At 40.9% G+C, this 21,271-nt stretch overlaps 1 protein-coding gene across 2 annotated transcripts in view; it reads right to left on the bottom strand.

Annotated features, from left to right (window-relative positions):
• Positions 1-21,271, bottom strand: part of CHD7 (chromodomain helicase DNA binding protein 7) — a 179,682-nt gene that overhangs the window by 59,652 nt on the left and 98,759 nt on the right. For both annotated transcript variants that reach the window (XM_070392228.1, XM_070392227.1), the window contains exons 3-4: positions 18,231-18,661; positions 4,351-4,486 (exon numbers count right to left, since the gene is read on the bottom strand). In XM_070392228.1, coding sequence (XP_070248329.1) covers positions 4,351-4,486; positions 18,231-18,661 — 567 coding nt within the window. The remainder of the gene's footprint in view (positions 1-4,350; positions 4,487-18,230; positions 18,662-21,271) is intronic.

Here is a 21,271-nt window from a genome sequence, read left to right on the forward strand (position 1 = left end):
CAAAATATCTTTGCAAAACAGTGTTGTAGTATCTGTGCACATTTAAAACATGCCCACCCTCTGGTCCAGCAACTGCACTTCGAGTAAGCTACATAACATATCTTAAGAATATCTGCAAGAGAAATTGTGAAATAAAAAGAAAAGCAAGTCTCATAATCAGTAGCAAATAATTCGATTTAAGATAACAAAAAACCATGTGTGTGTATTTGTATGTGTGGATCTTCAATACCAGGGTGGGCAAAAGTAGGTTTAAATTATCAGCTATCATTACCTAAATATATAAATCATAAGCAAGGACACAAAATAACAATAATAAGAAGACAAATACTATAATTAATAAATAATACAAGAATAAGCTGTTTTTGTATGCTCACAATACTATAAACCTACTTCTGCCCACTCCTGTAGGTAAACTCCTCGAAGACACTGTATGTCTTGTTTACTTTATGACTCAATAAATATTTGCTAAAAAATGAATGTATAATATGCATGTTTGCAATAACAAAAAATGTGAAAAAACACATAGCAAATTGCTAATTACTATTAATTCTGGGGAGGGAAGTAAATGGCAGAAGGAAAATGGTTTTGCACATTTTGTTCAGAATAATTGTTTAACCTTTCTGATAAAATAATTACTTTTGTCAGTTAATTAAAAATGGAGAGAAAATAACCTTTTCATCAATGTATTGGGATAAAATCTAAGACAACGCTAAAATGACATTTTAAATCTCTGATAAATGCAATATTACAATGAGTTTGCAAAGCACATAGAAGAAATAAAAATATTGAGAGGTCACACAAACATTTTTCTAAAAATTATGAAATAAAACCTTTTAAAGAGGCTTGTGGATTTTAAAGTTGGACAGATAGGCCGAGGCAAATTACCCACTATGTGGACCCAAAGGGGTCAAACACAGTGCCTATGGTTCATGTCAAGACCAACAAACCCAGCCTCTTGCTCAAAGAGGACTGATTTTAATTAAGATCCTGCTCTCTCTGCTCTCAAAAGGGAGAGCAGCTCAAAATACAAACTCAATGTGCTATGACCATCAAATGCGCTGTTTGGGACTGTGAACTCTTAGCCTTCCACAGATATAAAGCACCTTTCTGACACAGGTATTTGGAGTAAATCTTATTAACAGACTTCCCAGTGGCTTAGACCAGAGGGAGTTCCTCCTCTGACCTTCCCTAGTCAGCCCTGCCCAGAACAACCAATTCCAGGTCAAAGTGGGGCAGAAACCAGCAGGGGTTCTGCCATCTGCCAACCTTACTCACATCCGGGGGGGGGGGGGGGGGGGGGGGGGGGGGGAAATGGCGGGGGGTGGGGGTGGGGGGGTGCAATTTGACCTGGTAGGCTCTGTAGCTAAGTGCCCATGTTTAAATGAGCCCAGACTCTCACTTGGTGGAGTTAGGTGAGTTATGCTGTGGACCTTAGTTTCCTGGTCTGTAGAATGGGTTAATGATAGTCACTACTTCATGAGTAGACTATGAAGATCACATAAGGGAACTCATTTCAAGCATTTAGAACAGTGCAAGGTACATAGTAATGCCAAATTCAATTAGTAGAATTAAAGTCATCATTAATTACCCCCACCTTTCCAAAGAAAAATCAGAGTTCAATAAGGCTACTATAAGGCCTAGCCCTAGATGCTTTGAATAGCTTCCTTTCTCTCTTCCCAAAGTTGACCTAGACTAACTCCTGCTCATGCCCACATTACCATCCCTCACTTCTCAAGAAGACTGTCAGTTTAAGATATAAAAGGCTATTATCAGGAATAATATTTTAATTTTGTGATATTTAGCATAATGTCTATATTCCATTTGATATATCAATTTAACTAAATTGAAATGGATTAATCTATATTTTCATCTTTATGTCATTACAATAGGAGTAATGTATTACTAATGATGTTCTATGATGTTTTATCAGGTTTCCATGGTTGGGGCCACACTGTCAGAGTATTCTTCCAGCATAAGTAACTAAACACCCATAAATAAGTCTGTGGTTTACACTAAATACCACTCTGATAGTAAATAAATGTGCCAGTACAATAACTCAGGGCAATTTTTTATTTTTAAATAGACATTTATATATCGGTCGGTATAACTTTTATAATGAAAGTGTCTCTTCATATCAAGCTTATGTTATTAACCTATGAAATAATGATGGGCTTAGTAATGGATACAAGGTCACTTAATAATAGTAAAAAACAAACAAAATACAATTAGAACTCAATCTTCTGAAATTTTAAAGTGTTTTATGGCTTCTCCACTTTCTAAATAATAATTGATCTTAAGTTCATTTATTTTGGGCATAAAAGTTCCTTTTACAATTTCCCAATATAAAATAAAATTATTTATTATATAATGTGCTTTAGTATGGTCTGTTAACATTACTATTTGAAATATTTTTGTGAGTCAAAATGAAATGTACGAATTACGTTTAAACCATAACACAAGGCTTCTGAATTGGCCCTAAAATCATAGGTCAACTTGTCAAAGTTGGATTGCTTTAGAAAAGCCATTTGTAGTTAAAACAGGTGTACTGAAGAGAAAATTTAAATGTGTTTCCATGATCTCACTGTTGCAGTAACTTTCTGATACAATTTTGAGTTCATTAAAATTATATGGCATTTGCTAAAGTTTAAATAAACCAATCACAAAACTCAAGAACTTTAGTCCTTTAGGCATGTGCTACAGGAAGAAACACAATACACAGCAGTCAGCATCACTTCCTGTGTCAAAGACACCAAGAAAGGCCTACCTTCTGCACCTGAGCTACGTGTGGCTGCTTGTATTGGCTACTGAACCCACGACAGATAAGCTTTAGCCAATCAGAAAGGATGCATTGATGTTCACTTGAATTGATTATCATTTTTCTATAACTAAAATGCAGAAGAAAAAATACCTCAAAACTAGTATTTCATGAAGTCCATTTGAAACTGTATTAAAACAAATAGACTTCTGAAAAACGGCAGCAGTGTTTGTGAAAAAAAACAACACAGAATTTCTTGATTTGGGTAAATAAATCCTCTTAATATTGCCCAAATACTACTGTAATAAAGGGCCTAGTTTAAGCAAACACAATTCAGGGGGAAAAAACACCATTGAGCATAAAAATGAAATTCAAAATCATTAAAATACTTTAGTTTAAAACTCCCTAAGCAATTAAAAAAGATATCTACTTACCTTCCCAATAACTTGTCACTGCCATGTAAAATCAAAGTGAATTACAAAATTAAACCAACTGCCAGAAGTATCGCTATGTTAGTTATAAAACTAAACCAAAACAAAACACACTCATCCACACACACTCTCTTCTCTCCCTTTCAGGCCTTAGATTAGGCCCTTCTGTGCAGTTACAGATATTATCGGGGAGTTCTACTAAAAAGAAAGAAAGCTATCGGAAATTCTTTAGAACAGAGCTGTATACTGCAAATATTTTATTTCTAACCTTTAAGTGAATTGGCAGAGATGTGGGCAGAAAGTACTTAGTGCACTGACGATTAGAAAAAAATCAAGCAAGCTTCTAGGGGCTGGCTTCCTTGTCTAGCGGGACTCCTTGGTAACAGCTCCATGATAACTTAGATGTCAGTCACAGAGGTTACATTCCCAGCCATCCCAGTGGACCACACTGGCACGCTTCCAGGGAACATAACAAGGAAATAATGTTTAACGATCATGTGTAAGGGTCCCTCACCTTACAGTCCAATCAGTGACAGTGACGGCTGTGTGCTTTACACACAGGAACCTGAATTCCTAATGTCTATTTCAGGACCAGTTTTTCAGCTGATTCCTATGAAATTCTTTAAAAGTCAGGAGAATCTAACACTGAAGCATGGTGCGGCATCGCCATCCAAAAAGTCACTAACATGTTCATGGAAACTGGAGTATTACAGGAATATATCTCAACTCTCACCATGGGATATCAGAAACCTTAAGACAAGCTACAGATTATATCTTGGCTGTTCTTTTTTTTTTTAGGCAAAGAGAACTGACAAGCAACCAGACTTCAGGAAAATCAGAAATGTGAATGAAGCTTTACATGAACCAACATATCCATTATGTTAACACCAATATTCACATAAACATCAAGATGCATTGACAGAAATAAGTGAAGATTCTCGGTTTTATTTATCCCAGAGTCAAAGATGGCAAGAGCAAAAAGTCAGGAGTTTAATTTCACACTGGCCCCCAGCTCGCCTCACTACGGATATAATGTTCCAGACAACAATAAAGCCATCTTTAAAGCAGCTCTATAACAAAGGCGGGGAGGACTCGTGTACTTGACAGGCGGCTAGAGTTTCCCACGCGAAGTCACCCAGGCCCGGGACAGAATGATGGCATTACCTGAACACCTGGGTCCTCCTCTTCTTCAGGAGATGGTGGGGGCGTTTTGTCTAAGTCTGAATTTTCAGAACCTTCTGTTTTTCCCTTGTTGACCTTTTTCTTCAAAGCACTTGCTTCTGAATCAGGTTTCTTATTACTAGAATTCAAAGTGGATCACTTAGTGTTCACTTTTTAATGATGTTTTCCACATGCCCCATGCCCTATATTTCCCACATTCATATCCCTAAAGTATCAATGACAATTGGTGAATCAGTGCGTATTGGCCATGTAGTTCAATGGTACTCTCAATTAAGCTCTTTATGGCAAACCCCCACGTTGATGACCTTTAATAAATATCTAACCTAATTAAAAAGAAACGGCATGCAAGAACCCCTAAAAACCACACAGAGTACATTTGTTCACCTAGACCAGCGGTTCTCAACCTGTGGGTCGTGACCCCTTTGGGGGTCGAACGACCCTTTTACAGGGGTCACCTAAGATCATCGGAAAACACATATATAATTACATATTGTTTTTGTGATTAATCACTATGCTTTAATTATGTTCAATTTGTAACAATGAAATTGGGGGTCACCACAACATGAGGAACTGTATTAAAGGGGCACGGCATTAGGAAGGTTGAGAACCACTGATAGACAATGCAAAAATCCCTGCCATTGCACCACGCCATAATGAAAACTCAGATATGAGGTAGCTTCGCTGTGGAGTATTGAAGATACAGAATATGTTTTTTAAAATTGTCAAGGAAAAATAAAATGATCATTTCTGTGTCTCTTGCAGATAGTAATAAACACTCCTATTTAAGTTCTTTTTGACAAGTACTATTAGGTGTCCTCTTTTATATCATCCAACTCCATTTTTATCCAATTTACAACTCTTTAAAATAAAACAAAATATATAGCAATTTCCTTTTCTACATAATTTTAATTAATGCTGTGCTCTTAATTAAAAATAAGCTTTATTTTGGTGCTAGGAATCTTGTGAGGTAGTCACAATAGCCTTTTTTAAAAAAAAGCTAGGTCTCTGAAATACAAAAATATAGCAAAACGACCCCAATAATTAAAGTGCATGTTCCATAGTATGTTTCTATAAAATATTAATCTGATTTGAATATCACATAACTCAAAAGTCATGAATAAACTCAAACAAAATATTTTTAATTAACATTTACCAGCACCTTTAGGAACTTTTTGACTTTCTTTTAAAACATACACCTAGTGTTACCTTACATTCCAATTTCCAAACCGCCCCCAAGATTTTCTAATATCAATTATTTTTTGTTATCCAACATTTAAAATAATCCAATCTCAGTAATGATTGTATTTTATTCTTTCTAGAAAACCTAAAATTCTGATAAAATTTACAAACTGAGAATATTTTTAAACTTTTAAAAAGTTTATTTACTGAAGTTTGTAAATTCCCAAATAAGTATGCAGACAGAGTGCATTAAACAGCATTTTTCAGTCTCACCTACTACAAAAGGAAAAGAGGCCAAAACATCAGTACACTGTTATTTAGGTAAAGCATGTGTCACATAAAATATTTTAAAAGTACTTGTTAATGTAATATAGTACCCATCATACAAAATGTACTTTTGTAATGAATAAAATCTTTGATAAATTTAAACTAGTTATTTTTAAGTACTCAGAGCTTTTGTTTTGTTTTGTTTTAACATTTTAGCATAGTAAACAGCCACAAAAGGAAATAACTTACAAGTCAAGATTATAGTAAATGGCAGTTAAGTTTAGAGTGCTTTTTATTTAAAAAAAAAGAAAAGAAAAAAAAAAGCAGTGTCCTAAAAACTTGAAGTCCCCAAAAGATCCACAGAAAAAATAATATTTTTTAAATTAAAAAAAAAATCCATACAACAGTTCCTCATCCAACTGTCCTAGTGTTTACGCTACACATGGACAGAAGTCTCCCCCACTATGAGGCTCCATTTCCAGCATTTATTTCCGCTCTAACTGCCACAAATTATACAATACTACAGCTGAACGCTGGGCCCCTTCCCTTTCATCTGCACGCCAAGAGCAATCAGATTACCCTGGTAACCAGCGGTCACATGACCAGCACCTGCTCTTTTGGCTGGATGCCACTGACTAAAGCCATCTGCTTCCCTCAATCAGCTTTCAAACATTCTCAACACCTGCGCTGCAGTGTTTTGTGGTTTCTTTTATCAAATCAGTGCAAAACTGCTTCCAAAACTTTACATATTTCTCAAATTTGTTTAAATCAGAGGTAGACCTGTCACAGAGCTGAACCATTGCCAGGTCAAGTAAGTTGGCAGCGAGTGCTTTCCACGGTGACCTCTCTACACCAGAGCAAAGTACACAGTTTAGTTTAGCTGGGTTAGTGCACCCTGTGGGAACTATCCTATAGGAGTAAAAGGCTTACCGTCCTGAAGCCCACCAGAGCCCAGGTTTGATGAAATATCAATTTGCTGCAGGAGAGACGGGCTAATGATTTTCCATCTGCCTTTCCCAAGAATGAGCTATGTGAAGCCTCCAAGAGTGCTGAAAGTCGGGCAGGACCTCTCCAAATGCTTAGACAAAAAGCCTGAGACAAGGCAAACTCTCATCCCAGATCTGATTACTGAAAGATTTCTAAACTCATTAGACCTTGCACTATTAATGTTGCTCAGAGACAGCTAAGCATTTGCCCACTGTCTCCTCATGACACCAATATACAAATCAAAAGCAGGCTACAAAGTCAAAAAAGCTACAGAATCTTCAGTGTCTACCCAAGGACATTACAATCAAGGACAAGATGAAGTTAAATTAAATGGACTTTGCTACTATTTTGCAATAAACTAATTTGGATTTTCAACTAAGTGTTATATAACAACTATTTTGCCCCCAAAAAGATGAAGTCAGAATTTTTCTCTTAACAAATGTGGTTAATGCAGAGTGGTGGTAAGGCACAGGCCTTCATTCACATTCCAGCTCTGTCATTTGTAACCTGTCTGTCTGGGACCCTCCCTTAATTTTCCTCACCCTCAGTTTCCTCATCTATAAAATGAGGTTAGAACTTACATCTTCCTCCAAGATTTGTTATCAAGTTTAAATGGGATAATGGATGAAAACCTTGGCAGTGTCTGGCACACATGGCCACACTCACACATCTGGAACACTAGCAGCTGGGAACGTATTCTGGGAAGTCTGGGAACACTGGCCTGGCTCTGGCTCAGACCCACTTGGGCCGACTCCACTGCAGAGACTTACGGACAGGACCCCACTTCACTGTGATCACTTCATCCAAGCAACATGAAGAGAAGGGAAGTCCTTTATCAACACTGCTCGATGCCAGCTGAAGGGACACACGGGCAGGCAATCCCAAAGGCCACGCTTCTCATGCCCACAGCCAGTGCTTTAGTTCAGACACACCTCACTTCCCACCTCGACTGTTACAGCCGCCTCCCCACCGCCTGTCCCCACACCGTCCCTGGGCAGGGCTTCCCACTGTCAGGCTCCTGGGGAAAGGACACACACTCCACATTCACAGGCATAGTTATCTAAATCTGTAAGGTTCAAAGCTACTCTTGTATAATGTCAAAGCCCAAACCCAGCCCTACAGACTGTCCTCTTCCAAATTATAAACTGGAAAGCTGGAATGCACAAAGAGGGCAGCTTTTCCAATTGGGGAGAAAAGACAGTTATTAAAAAGGAATGTCCCTTAAATGGACACTACAATACCGATGAGGACACTGAGCTGCCCGGCGCAAACACCCTTGATACACCTACAACAGCTGCGGTGATGGCTACTCACGGGCTTAGCCCAAAAAAGACCAGGCGGGTGCAGGGAACACTTTCTCACCCTGGGCCTGAATGGCCTCAGCCCCGGAGAAATCATGTCTGCCCTCACTCCTCTCCTGAACCTGCTCTGCCTCCTACCTGCCCTAGTTCAGTGACATGGCACTGCCACCAGCACATCACCGAGCCCATCCTCCAGGCATCAGCAGAGTGACCACCTACTGCAAATCTGACTCGATCATTTGTCCATTTGTCTGCTTCAAGTCCAACCCCATATATATGAGACAGAGAGTCTCAGCATTAACATACAAGGCCCTGTGCGATTTTTGCAACTGGCAACATTAACTTTATTTTCTACTTTTCCCACACCCCCAAACTCTGTATGCTGTATACTGCAGACATGCAAAATCCCTCCTTAAAGTGTACACCATCTCTTCTACCTCCACTCCCGCCCCCCAAGTCTACGCATCTGTAAGTCTTTTTTTATTTTAAATATATTTTATTGATTTTTTTACAGAGAGGAAGGAAGAGGGATAGAAAGTTAGAAACATTGATGAGAGAGAAACATCGATCAGCTGCTTCCTGCACACTCCAACCAAGGTACATGCCCTTGACTGGAATCGAACCTGGGACCCTTCAGTCCACAGGCCAACGCTCTATCCACTGATTAGAATGTAACTGCCTCTTTATCTTTTAATTTTCCATTAAAAGATGACCTTGTAATGTGCCAAACCGGTTACGGCACATCTGTAAGTCTTGACTTTGATATCACTCATCCTGAGAAGCACTTTCTGGCCACTACAGTCTGGGTTAGTGAGGTTCACTCCACCGACGTGCCACAGGATGCACCCCACACAGGGATATTTAACACACACAAAATTTGGTGATAACATCCCTGTAATGTATTAAAACCAAAGCACTTGTGTGTGTCTGTCTTTCTCCAACTATCCTGCAAGCTCAAGAGGAGAAACAACTCTTATTTATCTTGGTATTTCCAGTGTCTGATCAGGTAGGTTACTGTAAGTGTGTTAGGTGATTGATTTAACTAAATGGTACAAGTCACAGCGACAACAACACATACACAGCCCTCAGTATGTGCCAGGCACTAATCTAAGGGCTTTTCTCATCAACTCATTTAAGCAAACCCCGAATAGATTCTATCTTTACGGTGCAACACCTCTGAAGCTCAGTAAAATGGAGCTAACGTACTCCCACAATAGGGTTAAGGTTCACCTTAGCCATTTTTCAAAACCAGTGTCTCTGTGTACTTCCCCTCCCTGCTCACCAAGCTCTCTCACTTCCTGATCCTATCGCCTCTCATTACTGGTGCGACCGAGATGCAGAGCCACCCACTCCTGAGGCCAGGCTAGCCCTGCGCTCTTGGGAGGAGCACTTCTTCGGGGGCGTTGCAGGCGGGTTGAAGGACCGCTCTCCCCTTTCCAGCTTTACCTCCATTGCACATTTCATCATGAGCGAGGTCACACCGGTGGGCAACCGGATGCACGCGTGGTCCAGCTGAATGACGCTGAGGTCACCGTGCCACACCAAGCTCTAGAGTCCTGTGTCTGCCTTCAAGGTGGCCACAGCTTATACCATCCGGGCGAGAACTCGGTGAGAACGGGAGGAGAAACGGCATTAGGAAAGCACACACTGTGCATTCAGAGAAGACTGCCTGTCACGTGGAGGGACATTCTAAGGAGCCTACCCTAAGGAAGGACGCACAGTCAGCTGATGGGCTGAGTGACACCATCTGAAATGGGGTTGGGTGAACGCACCTAAGCTGAGATGCAGCACACAGCTAACCAACTGCCTTTGGTGAGAAAGAGTACAGGCTTTTTAAGGAAGGCTTTATGCAAAAGGACAAAACGTACTAGGACCTACTTATAGTAACCTACCCGATCAGACACTGGAAATACAAAGAAAACTGCCCTGATTTAGTTACAAAACAGAATGTAGTAAAGCACTGATCAGCATCAGCCTGAGGATCCAATTCCAAAAAAAAAAAAGGTGTGAAAAGAACCCTATTGTGGAACTACATGCGATGAGAAGAATATGGTCAGTTAAAGAAGATGTCGGCAAATGGGAGGGAGTTCCCCTTCAGGTGGGACAAGTTAGCGCAAACTCTCATCCCATCAGGGAAAGTCAACCTTGAGGCTTGAGTCATAAAGATTCACCAGATCGTTTTTGGGGACTCAAGCCAAAATGTCACAGTACAATTTTTTAGAAGAGCAAAAGGTATTGAAGCGTATCCTTACAGTCTGCATGCTCACAAGGTGTTTTAAAAAAGAAATGAACCTAATGGATAAGCTGCGGTAATTAAATACATACTAAGCTGTCAGGGTCAAGGGTGCAATGCTGGTAGAGAGAAAAGCATCAAGCCTCTCAACTTAAAGAGTTATAGGACTTTTCTCTAAGTTTTTAAACAATAAACAAGAAAATTAAAAGATAAAGAGGCAAACTAAAAAAGAACAAGATAAAACAGTAAAAGTTAAAAAAGGAACAATTAAGGCAACAAAAACATGATACAGATACACCAGAAAGTGAAATTAATCCAACAGAATAAAAATTTTAAATAAAGTCCTCAGACTAAAATAAAATTTAACAGCTCAAGTAGAATGTAGTAAAATGCAGATGACCAATTAAACTAATGAGGACAGAGAGAAACTCTGCGTGACAGACAATAAACTCGAAGGTGAACACCTGCAGACAAAGGCACACAGCACTCCCTGGACGAGGCCCCAGGGGTCTCAGTGATGGTCTCCATGTGGCAGTCTTGGGCAGAGAGCATCTGGGCGGGATGGAGGGACTGAAGCAAGACCCTTGGCCCAACCCCTTTATGCATGCCTGCCCCAGGCACAGTCAATCTTCAGGTGCTCTGAGCTGGGCACCCACACTGGCAACTCCTAAACTCCACCCACAAATTCTTCACCCCACTCTCCTAGTTGAGAAAGAAGAAGAATTGAGAAAAGAAAGAGAAAGAAGGGAAGGAGATTCTATTTCTGAACATGATTTCAGTAACAAATTACTAATACTGTGTTTTTTAAGTCTGCTGAAAATCACTGGATGGGACACCTCTAAAACAAATCATTTAATCTAAATGGTTACCTTAAGTAGCTCTCACAGCATCAAGTATTGCCTAAGTACATATGCTAAATTTTCAGGAAAGGAACAGCAAAGAAAGCTTGAAGGGTAACAGAAACCTAATCTGATTTCATTTAAAAATGTGTTATTTCAAACTCAACATGCCTTGCCATTACATTTTACAATCCAACTGCCCAAGGATGAGGAAATTGAGGGTCAACCAGGTTGCAAGAAGTGGCGGTTCCAGGGCTGGAACTAGAACCTCTCGGGTTGCAGAGCCCACGTCTGAGCCTGGGACTGGCCCGAAGGCCTCTAACTGCAGATCTCCTTAGGAGTCCCGCGCTCACCTGGCCTTTTGGGAGGTATCCTTCAGGCCTCAGGAACCTTCCCCGGTCAGTGTCTTCTGGAGCCTCCCAATAGCATTAGATACAGTGAGAACAGACAGTGGGATCCACATCACCCTCTCCCACTGAAACCCAGTCCTAAGAACAGCTCCAGTGCTGACCATGTTTTAAAGAAGAATGTTCTTAAAAGCGAAAGAGAGGGTAGAGAAAAAAAGCTCTTCTGAAAGAGCCAAGTCTATTGATAATACTGAACATATTCGCGAGGAAAAACAAAAGACTCATCATGCAGTCAAGAATTAACCCTGAAAACCTAAAGGTTATTGAGTTTTATGGAATGAATTAAGATCTGCCAGAAGTTACATGGAAAAGAAGTCTAGTTAGCTAATATGTTATCTGGCCACAGGAGCCCAACGTAAACATTAAGTGCTCTGGCTACACGGCACTGTAATGCAGCAGGAAGGACTGGATAAATCAGACACTCCAAGACTGATGCCAAAAGTACGCCTTTCAATGCCCCTTCCCTATAAATAGCATATTCTTCCACGTGGCAACAGTCGGGCAGACATTTGTCTGCTTGTGCCAAGTTCTAAGATGCCATTCTCATTTATGCGCAGCATTCCCGTGCCCCGGGAAGGGGACAAGGGTGGGTAACTGTGGCAGTCAGAGCCGCACTCCCTACATTCACAATGATCTTCTCTGAGCAGCCAGGTCTCTCATACAACAAGCGAGACATGCTGCCCACCCACATTGTCATCAGGTGCTCTAGGTAGGTGGAGACTTAAGCAGAGCGAATGGTAAAACCAACAAGGAGAAAATATCACCACCCACCCTCAAAGGAGAAGCCAAACTGCCATGAAATTATGGTGTTCCTACAGGAATCAGGGCTACTTGTAAAATTAGTGTTCTAATGCAAGTTCAAGGGGGTTGTCTTTTCAATATTTTTTAAAAAATGAGGGGGACTGGATGTAAAGGGTGAGGGGGTTAAGCAAAACCAAGAACAAAAAAACTTACAGACAGAAAACAGTTTGGTGATTGCCAGAGGAAGAGGAGATAGGAGGAGGTAGGAGAGGGTAAAGGAGAGAGGGTAGGAGAGAGTAAAGGAAGGAGACATGGCTTGTGGTGGTGAACACACAACACAATATGGAGATGATGTATTAAAGAACTGTATCTCTGAAACCTATATAATTTTACTAAGCAATGTCACCCCGATAAATTCAATTTAAAAAAATGAACAGTGCCCTTTTTCTTAATTCACATGCTCCATTCCCCTATTTAGCATTTTTAAGCTAAAGCCACACAGACTTCTATGTAAAGGTGGCTGAAGTGAGGCCTGGCATTTCAGATGACTGATGCTCTGACGGTGGTTCCCACAAACATCCAGTGACTCAAAGGGGCCTTATCTAGGTGGAAGACAACCAGCCAAAAAATTTTATGTCTCATGGGACAAATTTTGCATTTGTACAGGACCTCATACTTTCCAAAAGCATTTTTATATAGAGACATTTTTAATAATAATTTTAAAAATCAGTTATGATTCCTTCTGCTCTTTAACCTTTCAATGCACCCACCATCTACTTGGCAACTCATGCTCCACCCAAAAATTCAACTTGAGACTTCAAAGGACTATGTCTCCAGAAAAATGCCCCTCAGTATCCATTGCTGCCCATGGCCGCCTCACCTCTCAGCTTTCGTTTGATGGGTACAGTGAGAGTTGAAAGTGGGATATACATCACCCTCTCCCACAGAAACCAAAGTGGCTGGAGGCCACTGCTTTGAAGTCACTGAAGCTCCTGGGGACCGGTGGAAGCGAATTTCCAGCAGGCCAGTGTGGTCCACTCAGCAACCAGCCCAGAGCATGAGTTAGCAGAACTCGCTTTTCAGGGTCAATGTGGTTACGCACTCTCTTTCCCCTACTGAGTATAAACTGAACCACCAAAATCAAGGCTATCAGGGTCTCTACTAAAAGGGGCTGTCGCTCTTCCCTCCCTGCTCATTCTGCCAATTTAAGAAAAATCAGATAGACGAAGGACCACAATGTGGCCCGTCACTGGCAATGGAAACATTGAGGTGGTTAGCCTGAAGGAAAGAAGGATTTGGGATTTAAAAGATTTGACGGTTCATTTATCAAAGAGGAGATATCCTTTGAGAGCAGCCGAAAAGAGGGCACCTGGTCCCATCTCTGACCTGGTGCTCTCATCTGATTAACTGGAGACAGGGCAGGGCAGTGGGCAGAGAGACACATAACGCTCTATCTTCCTTGTTCCTCTCCAACACCAAGAGGACTCAAAAGTCCATCTTGTGACCACATGTTAAAGAAATCTACACCCTCTTGTGCAGGTGGCATCCAAAATATTTAATTCCATCTTTCCAATTATCTAAAGTCTTGGGTCAAGACTAAATCATAGCATAGGAGTAAAAGAAAGAACAAGAAACTAAAAAGAAGAAAAACTGTTGGTTTAATTTGCTTTATTCCCTATGTACCTGATGGGAGATATCTATCTGGGTTTTTCTACTTATTGACAAAACTAATGTAATGGTTTACTTCTGTGTCTAATCTCTCCAGAGAAATTTTACTTATATAAGAGCACACCATAAAAATATGTATTAGTTTACCAAAATATCCCACCATTGGGCTTGCTGGCTGAATAAAAATATTTCTTGGGTAAAATGCTGCTACTCTCTTAGATCATCACTGAGAAAACAGCCTCTGAAAAGCTAGGTGACTCAGAAGAAAGCTACCACATAAATACTAATGATGATAGGGTGGTTTGCAAAACGTATACTTTACATGTTTTTGGTACTTAATATGTGTTTTTAAAAAAAACAAGACCAGTATGTTTATTTTTTAGTTTAAAATAAAATATTTCACTCTTAATTGAGAAATAGCATTTGAGCTTTCAACTACCTTTAACAACAGGATGTGTCCCTAGAGACTGCATCAGAAGCAATTCTCCATGGCTCCATGTGACGGAAGCTTCAGTAGTCAAGTCACAACCTTTGGCCATGTTCCCTTCTGTATGTCTACTCAAAGAGTCTTTATAGAGCTAAATGGACCACTAAGTCCTTCAAGAGTCGTTGAAAGGAAGCACTTCCTCCAAGTTCTTTTTCATTTCACAAGGGCTATGCACACACCACAGAAAACGCACTGAAAAGAAGTCCGCAAATCCCCATATTTCAGCTCCGTGAATCCTTCCATATGCAAAATGGCATCCTCTCAGCCCACAAATGTCCTCGCTTTAATTTTCCATATTAACTGCCAATATCTGAAAGCTAGAAGGATACCCGGGGAGAGCACCAGAAAAAAACAGGTAGAAAAATATAGATTTAACGAAGAAAAGGTACAGCGGGGAAAAGGAATGTTTCTGATAGAAAAGAAGAATGTGGCCCGTCTGTCTCATCACTACGATCTCAAACAGCTTTTCCTGAAATGCTGAACTCCTTTTTCTATTTCACTCCCATTCTATGTTACAGCTTCTGGGGAAATTGTTAGGTTCTCCTACACAGGCAAGAAAAATGGAACTATGTTTTGGTTGCCAAAAGGCCAGTTCCCTGGGAAGGGCCACAAATTCAAGCCTCTGCTACTTTATGGAATGAGGAGGGATGACAGCTGGTGAGGAGGGCACCATAAAGGCACACAAGAACATCAGCCCCATGGGACGACAGCCACCCTTTCTCATCGCCTTCACTACTGAGAGTGTGCGAATGACACAGAACAAGCTCTCTCCCTGCCACACACACGACGCAGAGAGCACCAGCCCACCAGTGGGTCACTTCCATCACCACTGCTCACTGGGCCGAGCAGGGAGGTGAGAGTGGTCCTGTAACCGCATTTCTCATTCCACTTCTGTTTAGTCCCTCTATTGGAGCCCTCTGTAGGAAAATTATTTTCTGTATAAACAAATTCATCAAGTTAACTTATTCAAGGATGGAAATAACGGGTATCACATAACATTTTGCCAAACAAAATTGTCACTGCTGTATTCCAGTGCTTAAAAGCAGACTGCTATGGCAATTCAACCCCAGTACTAACATAACCCAAACCCCCTATTACCTTCATCACTGCATATTCAATTTACATAATTACCCTGCTATGCTATTCAGAATTTACATGTAGTTGTATGCATTCTACTTATCCTTGCTTCAGGATGCTATTTCCTTTCCAGACAAAGCAGAACAATGAGATCACAATTCAACATACTCAATTCATCTCACCAATAGAAACCCTGTAACTCAAACAAAGTATTGGCTTGGTTAATCTCTATTCGATGACCATATTCTTGGATAGGCATCCCCATAGACAACAGGAAAGCCTCTCAGGAATGTCCTCACCATGATTCACCATAAATCAGCAAGTGCCTAGAAGAGGCAGTCACCAGGGACAACAGAGGTGCCACAAGCTCTCTCGGTGGCCCCTCAGCGTAGCCTCGTGAGCGTCTGGGCTACGTTACATCACCTTCCTTTTCACTTGCATGCCTCCATACTCAACAGAAGTGTTCCACTCAAGTATTTTCATACCACTTGGGCAAAAATGTATAGGAGGCATCGACTGAGACTATTCATCAGAAACAACCGTGGGGAAAACAACTACTTAGACTTTCTTAAGAGAAAATAATCGCATGCCCTTCCTCCTACCAAAAGTGTGTGGCTAATGCAAAGCCATTTCTCTGATTCAGCAACGCCAACGTCCTTCTCTGCACAGATAGTCCGAACTTCACACGGGCAGCTGAGAGCATGCAGAGAAGGCCTGCGCTGAAGGCTCCTCTAGCCGAAGAAGACAGGTCTGTACCTGCACCAAGTCCTAGCACTCACTGGACTTAAAGCCCCAAGTTTCTAAGAGTTGTTTAGCTGTTGAGAAAATTTTAACAAGTTTCATTGTTGAAGACAGCATTATAATATCTGTCCCAATGTATTCTAGGGTGTGCTAAAGTAGGTTTTTAAAGAGAGGGCCAGTTCTCTGTAGACTAAGAGCTTGAAAGAATATACTTAGAAATTTATGACCAGATCCACAATATAGTGGGTTTTTCTTTTCTTGCTTATCAGTCTTTACCATCAGATGATAGGTTCAAAAAATTAAGATAGAAACTGAAGCCAGATACATCTTGAGGCTTAAACTAGTCTTGGTGTTATATTTTCTGAGCTCTCAACAGCTTCCTTATAAGACAGACTCTTACATTTTAAGTTTAAAAAAAAATACACTCTTTTTAGATTTTGCTGCACATGCTCTCTCTCCTACCAAAAGCACGATACTTAGATTTAAGCAACTGTATTATTTTCAAAACCCTTCATAAGTCATACTGAAATTCTAGCCAAGTCCTCCTCATTCAGATCCCTAACATTAACACATTACCTGCAAATAGCAACTACTTAATGAATTATCTCTCTATAATACATTGTGAGTTTAGAAGAGTGCTCATAAGGAGAAAATAATAATGGCTTTCAATTAAGAGACCACATAGTGAGGCATCAGATTCCTAAGTAAATGCAAATATTAAGTTGCCTACAAGATTGAGTTATTGAATATAATTTCAGTTCTTTTAACACCATAAAAAGTACTGATGGCCAAGATTTTTAAATAGCTATGATTCAAACTTTCAAAACACTACAGAGTAATTATTGGGGGTTGTTTAGATATTTTCAGCAGGAAGTTTAAAACCCAAGTTTGTTCTTTCGCTTTGCAGCATCTATACAGAGTCACAGAGACAACCTCCGCTCTCTGGGTGCCTGCCCATGCACACACAGCACAGCCTACCAGAGAAGGCTCTGAGCGAGCTCAGAGAGTTCCCATCAGGACGTCAGTCGCAGAACTGAGTATGCATATATGCACATGGGGGAGGCGGGGGAGCGTGTTTTCTAATGGAGTTTGCAAACAGGTTCAGATTAACCAGGTCTGACCAAAACTTACATCTGGAAACTATATTTTCTAACATGAGCCATATTCTGAAAAATAGATTCAGATGTTTGGAACTGGTTCAGAACAGTTGTAAGAAATGTTCAGTACAAATGAAAAAAATTAGTCTTCAATGTCTTCTCCTCTCAACTTTTCTTACTGAGTAAATATGCCTTCTGGGGGGTCAGAGAGCTGGCGGGGGAAGTAAGAAGAGGAAGTATGGCACGGAGAAGGCTATTTCCTGGAACCCAAACTTCATGCTAGCCTCGCATGCGTATCACGTGGGTACCTGCCATTTAATTTCCCCCGTGTTGCCCACGAGGATGTCAACACTGCCCCTGGAAGCCTTACTCCACCAAGTGGAGGGAATTCATTCTCCTGTTTCAGCTTTTGGGAATCGGGGCTGAAAAGCTTTGTGAAATAGAGTGACCTGTCTTGCTTCTACAATCCTTCCTTCCGGGTTTTGCACTATCACCAACAATGAGGTTATTGCTCTATATTTACAAATAATTATGCTGGCAACTTGGTTCTCTGTGTTAAATTTTTTAAAAAAATGTTCGCAAAAATACAAGGAAGTTGTTTTAAAATACTAATTTCTATCTGAAGTCTAAAATGTATTATCCAAATTCAGTAGTTCATAGTAACGGAGTCTCAAATTTTAGAATGCATAAAACCATTAACTTTTTGGAGTGGGCGTCACAGAAAGAAACTCGACAATGCTCATGACCATCGAAGTGCTCCCTCCTCCCTCTCCCCAGCCCGACTCAGAGGCTGCTCATGCCGAAGCTGTGTTTGCTGGTGCTGCTGGGCGCGGCCTACCTGGACTTTTTGCTGGACTTGGGTTTTGGCGTGGCAGTTTTTGCTTTCTTTTCCTTTGGCTCTTTGGGAATCTTAGGGGCTTTCGGGGTCTTGGGTTCCTTGGGCTCTTTTTTCTCCTTGGGTTCTTTCAGTTCCTTCGGGTCTTTTTTTGCCTTCGGCCTTTTCTTTTTCTTTTTCTCTTCTTGAGACCCATCTAGTGAATTCCTATTTAGTTCTTGGTTATCAACCCCACCAGGGAAGTCCTCTTTACCAAAACTTTTACTGGGATCCTCTGCAACAATGTGGTTGTTTTTCTTCTTCTTCTTCTTTTGCTGTGGCTGCTGCTCTATGGATGGCAGGTAATCCTCACTCTTCACTAGCTGGGTGTTCGGTCCACTAACCTGAGTCATATCCGGCACTGGTTTCTCTAGAAAGGGCTCCGATGGAGAATGCTAAGAGACACAAATAGGAATTGAAATTAGTATATCATTCTTCGTAGTGAAGAAAGGAACTGAAAGTTACAGGCCGGTGTTTCTAAAACGTACTCTATACTCAAGGTAGCACACATTTTACCAACTGTATAGTTGTAAAATGTATCATTTTCTCTCATCCAAAAAACAAACAAACAAACAAAAACACACATATTTTTTTGAACAAGAAAGCTTTTAAATAAACAGAGTGAAAAGGGGCAACTTAATAATACAGTAAAAAATTATTTCAGGAAGAAAAAAATTCTCATTCAGCTAAAGACATTGTCCATTTGCTTAAGCAGCCTATATAAAAAATGATGAATGACAAAACAGTAGCAAAAACCAAACTATACAGGATGAATTTAAGTGAAATTCTTTTCCCCATGAGGGAATAGGAACTCAAAAGATACCTAATTAAGCCACTTTAAAAAAGAACAAGTGTACCCCGAGTGGGCACTGCAAGATTCAGGGCCTGTGGAAGCTTAAAGTCAAAGTGTGAACACATCGATCTTAAACAGTGCCAGTCATTTCTGGTCTAAATAACATGAAAATGCCAAATTAAAAGCACAAGTCTTCAAGTTGGTTACATTTCTTGTACTAATATGAAATGCAGATAGTGTTTTTCATAAATTATTACGTTTTACATTTCCAAACTTAATTGAGGGAGAGAGAACCCAAATAGTCCTTGCGGCATGCCTTGTAGGAGATGGCATTCACTAGATGTTTGCCCAAGATGGTCAGAAATACCACTGAGAGTACCAGCAACTGGAATGGGATACTCAGCAGTCGGCTGAGATCAGAGTCAGGGACTCCACCTGGCAGTCACAATGCAAACCAGGCAGGGTCGGTGTTACCCCCACGGTCAGGCATGACATCTCATGAACCCTGACATTCCAATGTTTTCAGGGGTTGGACTGCCACTCATTTTCTGCCTTTTCCATACATTCTCCAGACACTCAATAGTAACTATAATGTAAATAATAACTGCTAGCCTTTACTAAACAATCTGACTATATGCTAAACATGTGCTGAGTACGCTACAACCCTGACACCATTCAATACCCACACCAGCCCCAAAAGCTAGGGATGGACACTGACACGCTAAGATGCAGTAACGAGCTACGGTCGGTAAGTGACAGAACTGAGACTGACATCAGAGCTGATGGCTGCAGAGCCCACGCCCCTCGCCACAGCACCTCCAAAAGAGGAGAACGCCAGGCAGCCCAGGTCCAGGTCTGCAGAGGACTCGAGAGTAACTCAGAAGTTATGTTTTACCATCAGCAAGTACTATAAATCAGATTCCAATACAACTAACTCTTATTGAGCATCTATTTCATGCCATGTACTGCACTGGGTACTTCTAGGATTAGTTCACCTGAATCTCAGAAGAAAGATGTGATAATTTTCCCCCATCTTTCAGAAAGGAAGTACAGTCCGAGCAGGTTATGTGACCACCCAAGGCCACACCGCAGGGAACAGAGCATAGATCTGAGACTAGGTTTCCTAAATCCAGACTCTGCCCATCCCTGAAATCGGATACAAGGGTATCCTTTTGGGAAAGGCTCCACAGGTTCCACTTGATTTTCCAAAGAGTTTGGTGACCTAAAATCACTTTTTTAAAAAGTCACTACCTGAGAAAAAGTAGTTACACTGTTTCCATTAAAACCTACCATGGTTATTAAAGAAATCTATATTCAGTTCTCCATCTGCACAAGTATGGGAGAAAGAGCCGGGAACTGTGAGGTAAGAGAGAAAAATTCTAGTCTTGGGCACTGCCGTTCGCTCTATTCTCGGGGGAAATCATTGCAGTCATCTGGGGCTCACTTTCTTCAACAGCAAAATGGAGGATTTGGGTCAGATGGAGTCCGAAGTCCTTTCCAAAATCCTCTGGTATTAGAAGAACTTAAAACACATAGTGCCCTTTCGTCGTCATACTGAGAGAGAGTGAGCCTCAAAGAGTGAGGGCATGGAAGGAGAGAGACAAGCAAGGGCACAGGTTTGAGAAGAACACGCGGATGTAAGTCCACAGGAGCAGGGTCCCTGCGGGGACAGCACAGCCAACCCAGCCCTGAGAAAAGCACCTGCCCTCGGTTCTCCCCTCACAGGCACTCGGAGGAAAAGTCCACCAAGGCACTGTCCAAAGTAGCGTTACCTGAGGACTCATGGAAATCTGAGTGAACTGCTTTATTCAAGCTGAAGTTGAATTAATTGCTCCGTATTATCTTCTAATGTAGATCAAAGGAAAAAGCCCTATCCTATCCTATATTATAAAGAGCCAATATGCTAATTAATCTGAATAGCCAAATGACCTTCCGGACGAAGCCAGGGCTGCGAGGGCTGAGTCCCTTGCACAAATTTCGTGCATCGGGCCTCTAGTATTTTTTATAAGGGACATAGAGATCAAACTTATTTGGGACAAGCTACTTTTCAAGAAATGGAAGAAAAAGTATTTCCTAGAAAGGGAAGGAAAGAGAAAAGTCTACTAGTAAAGAATGCATAGAGCTTAGAAGGGTGAATTAATTCTGGGTTTGTGTACCTGTCTTTAATCTGCCTGGCACTGGCTCCCATAGCAAAGTGCCGGCTTCTAATGAG

The sequence above is a fragment of the Myotis yumanensis genome, unplaced genomic scaffold (assembly GCF_028538775.1).
Source record: "Myotis yumanensis isolate MYYU_CA2020_CCGP unplaced genomic scaffold, mMyoYum1.0.hap1 SCAF_15, whole genome shotgun sequence".
Lineage (NCBI taxonomy): Eukaryota > Metazoa > Chordata > Mammalia > Chiroptera > Vespertilionidae > Myotis > Myotis yumanensis.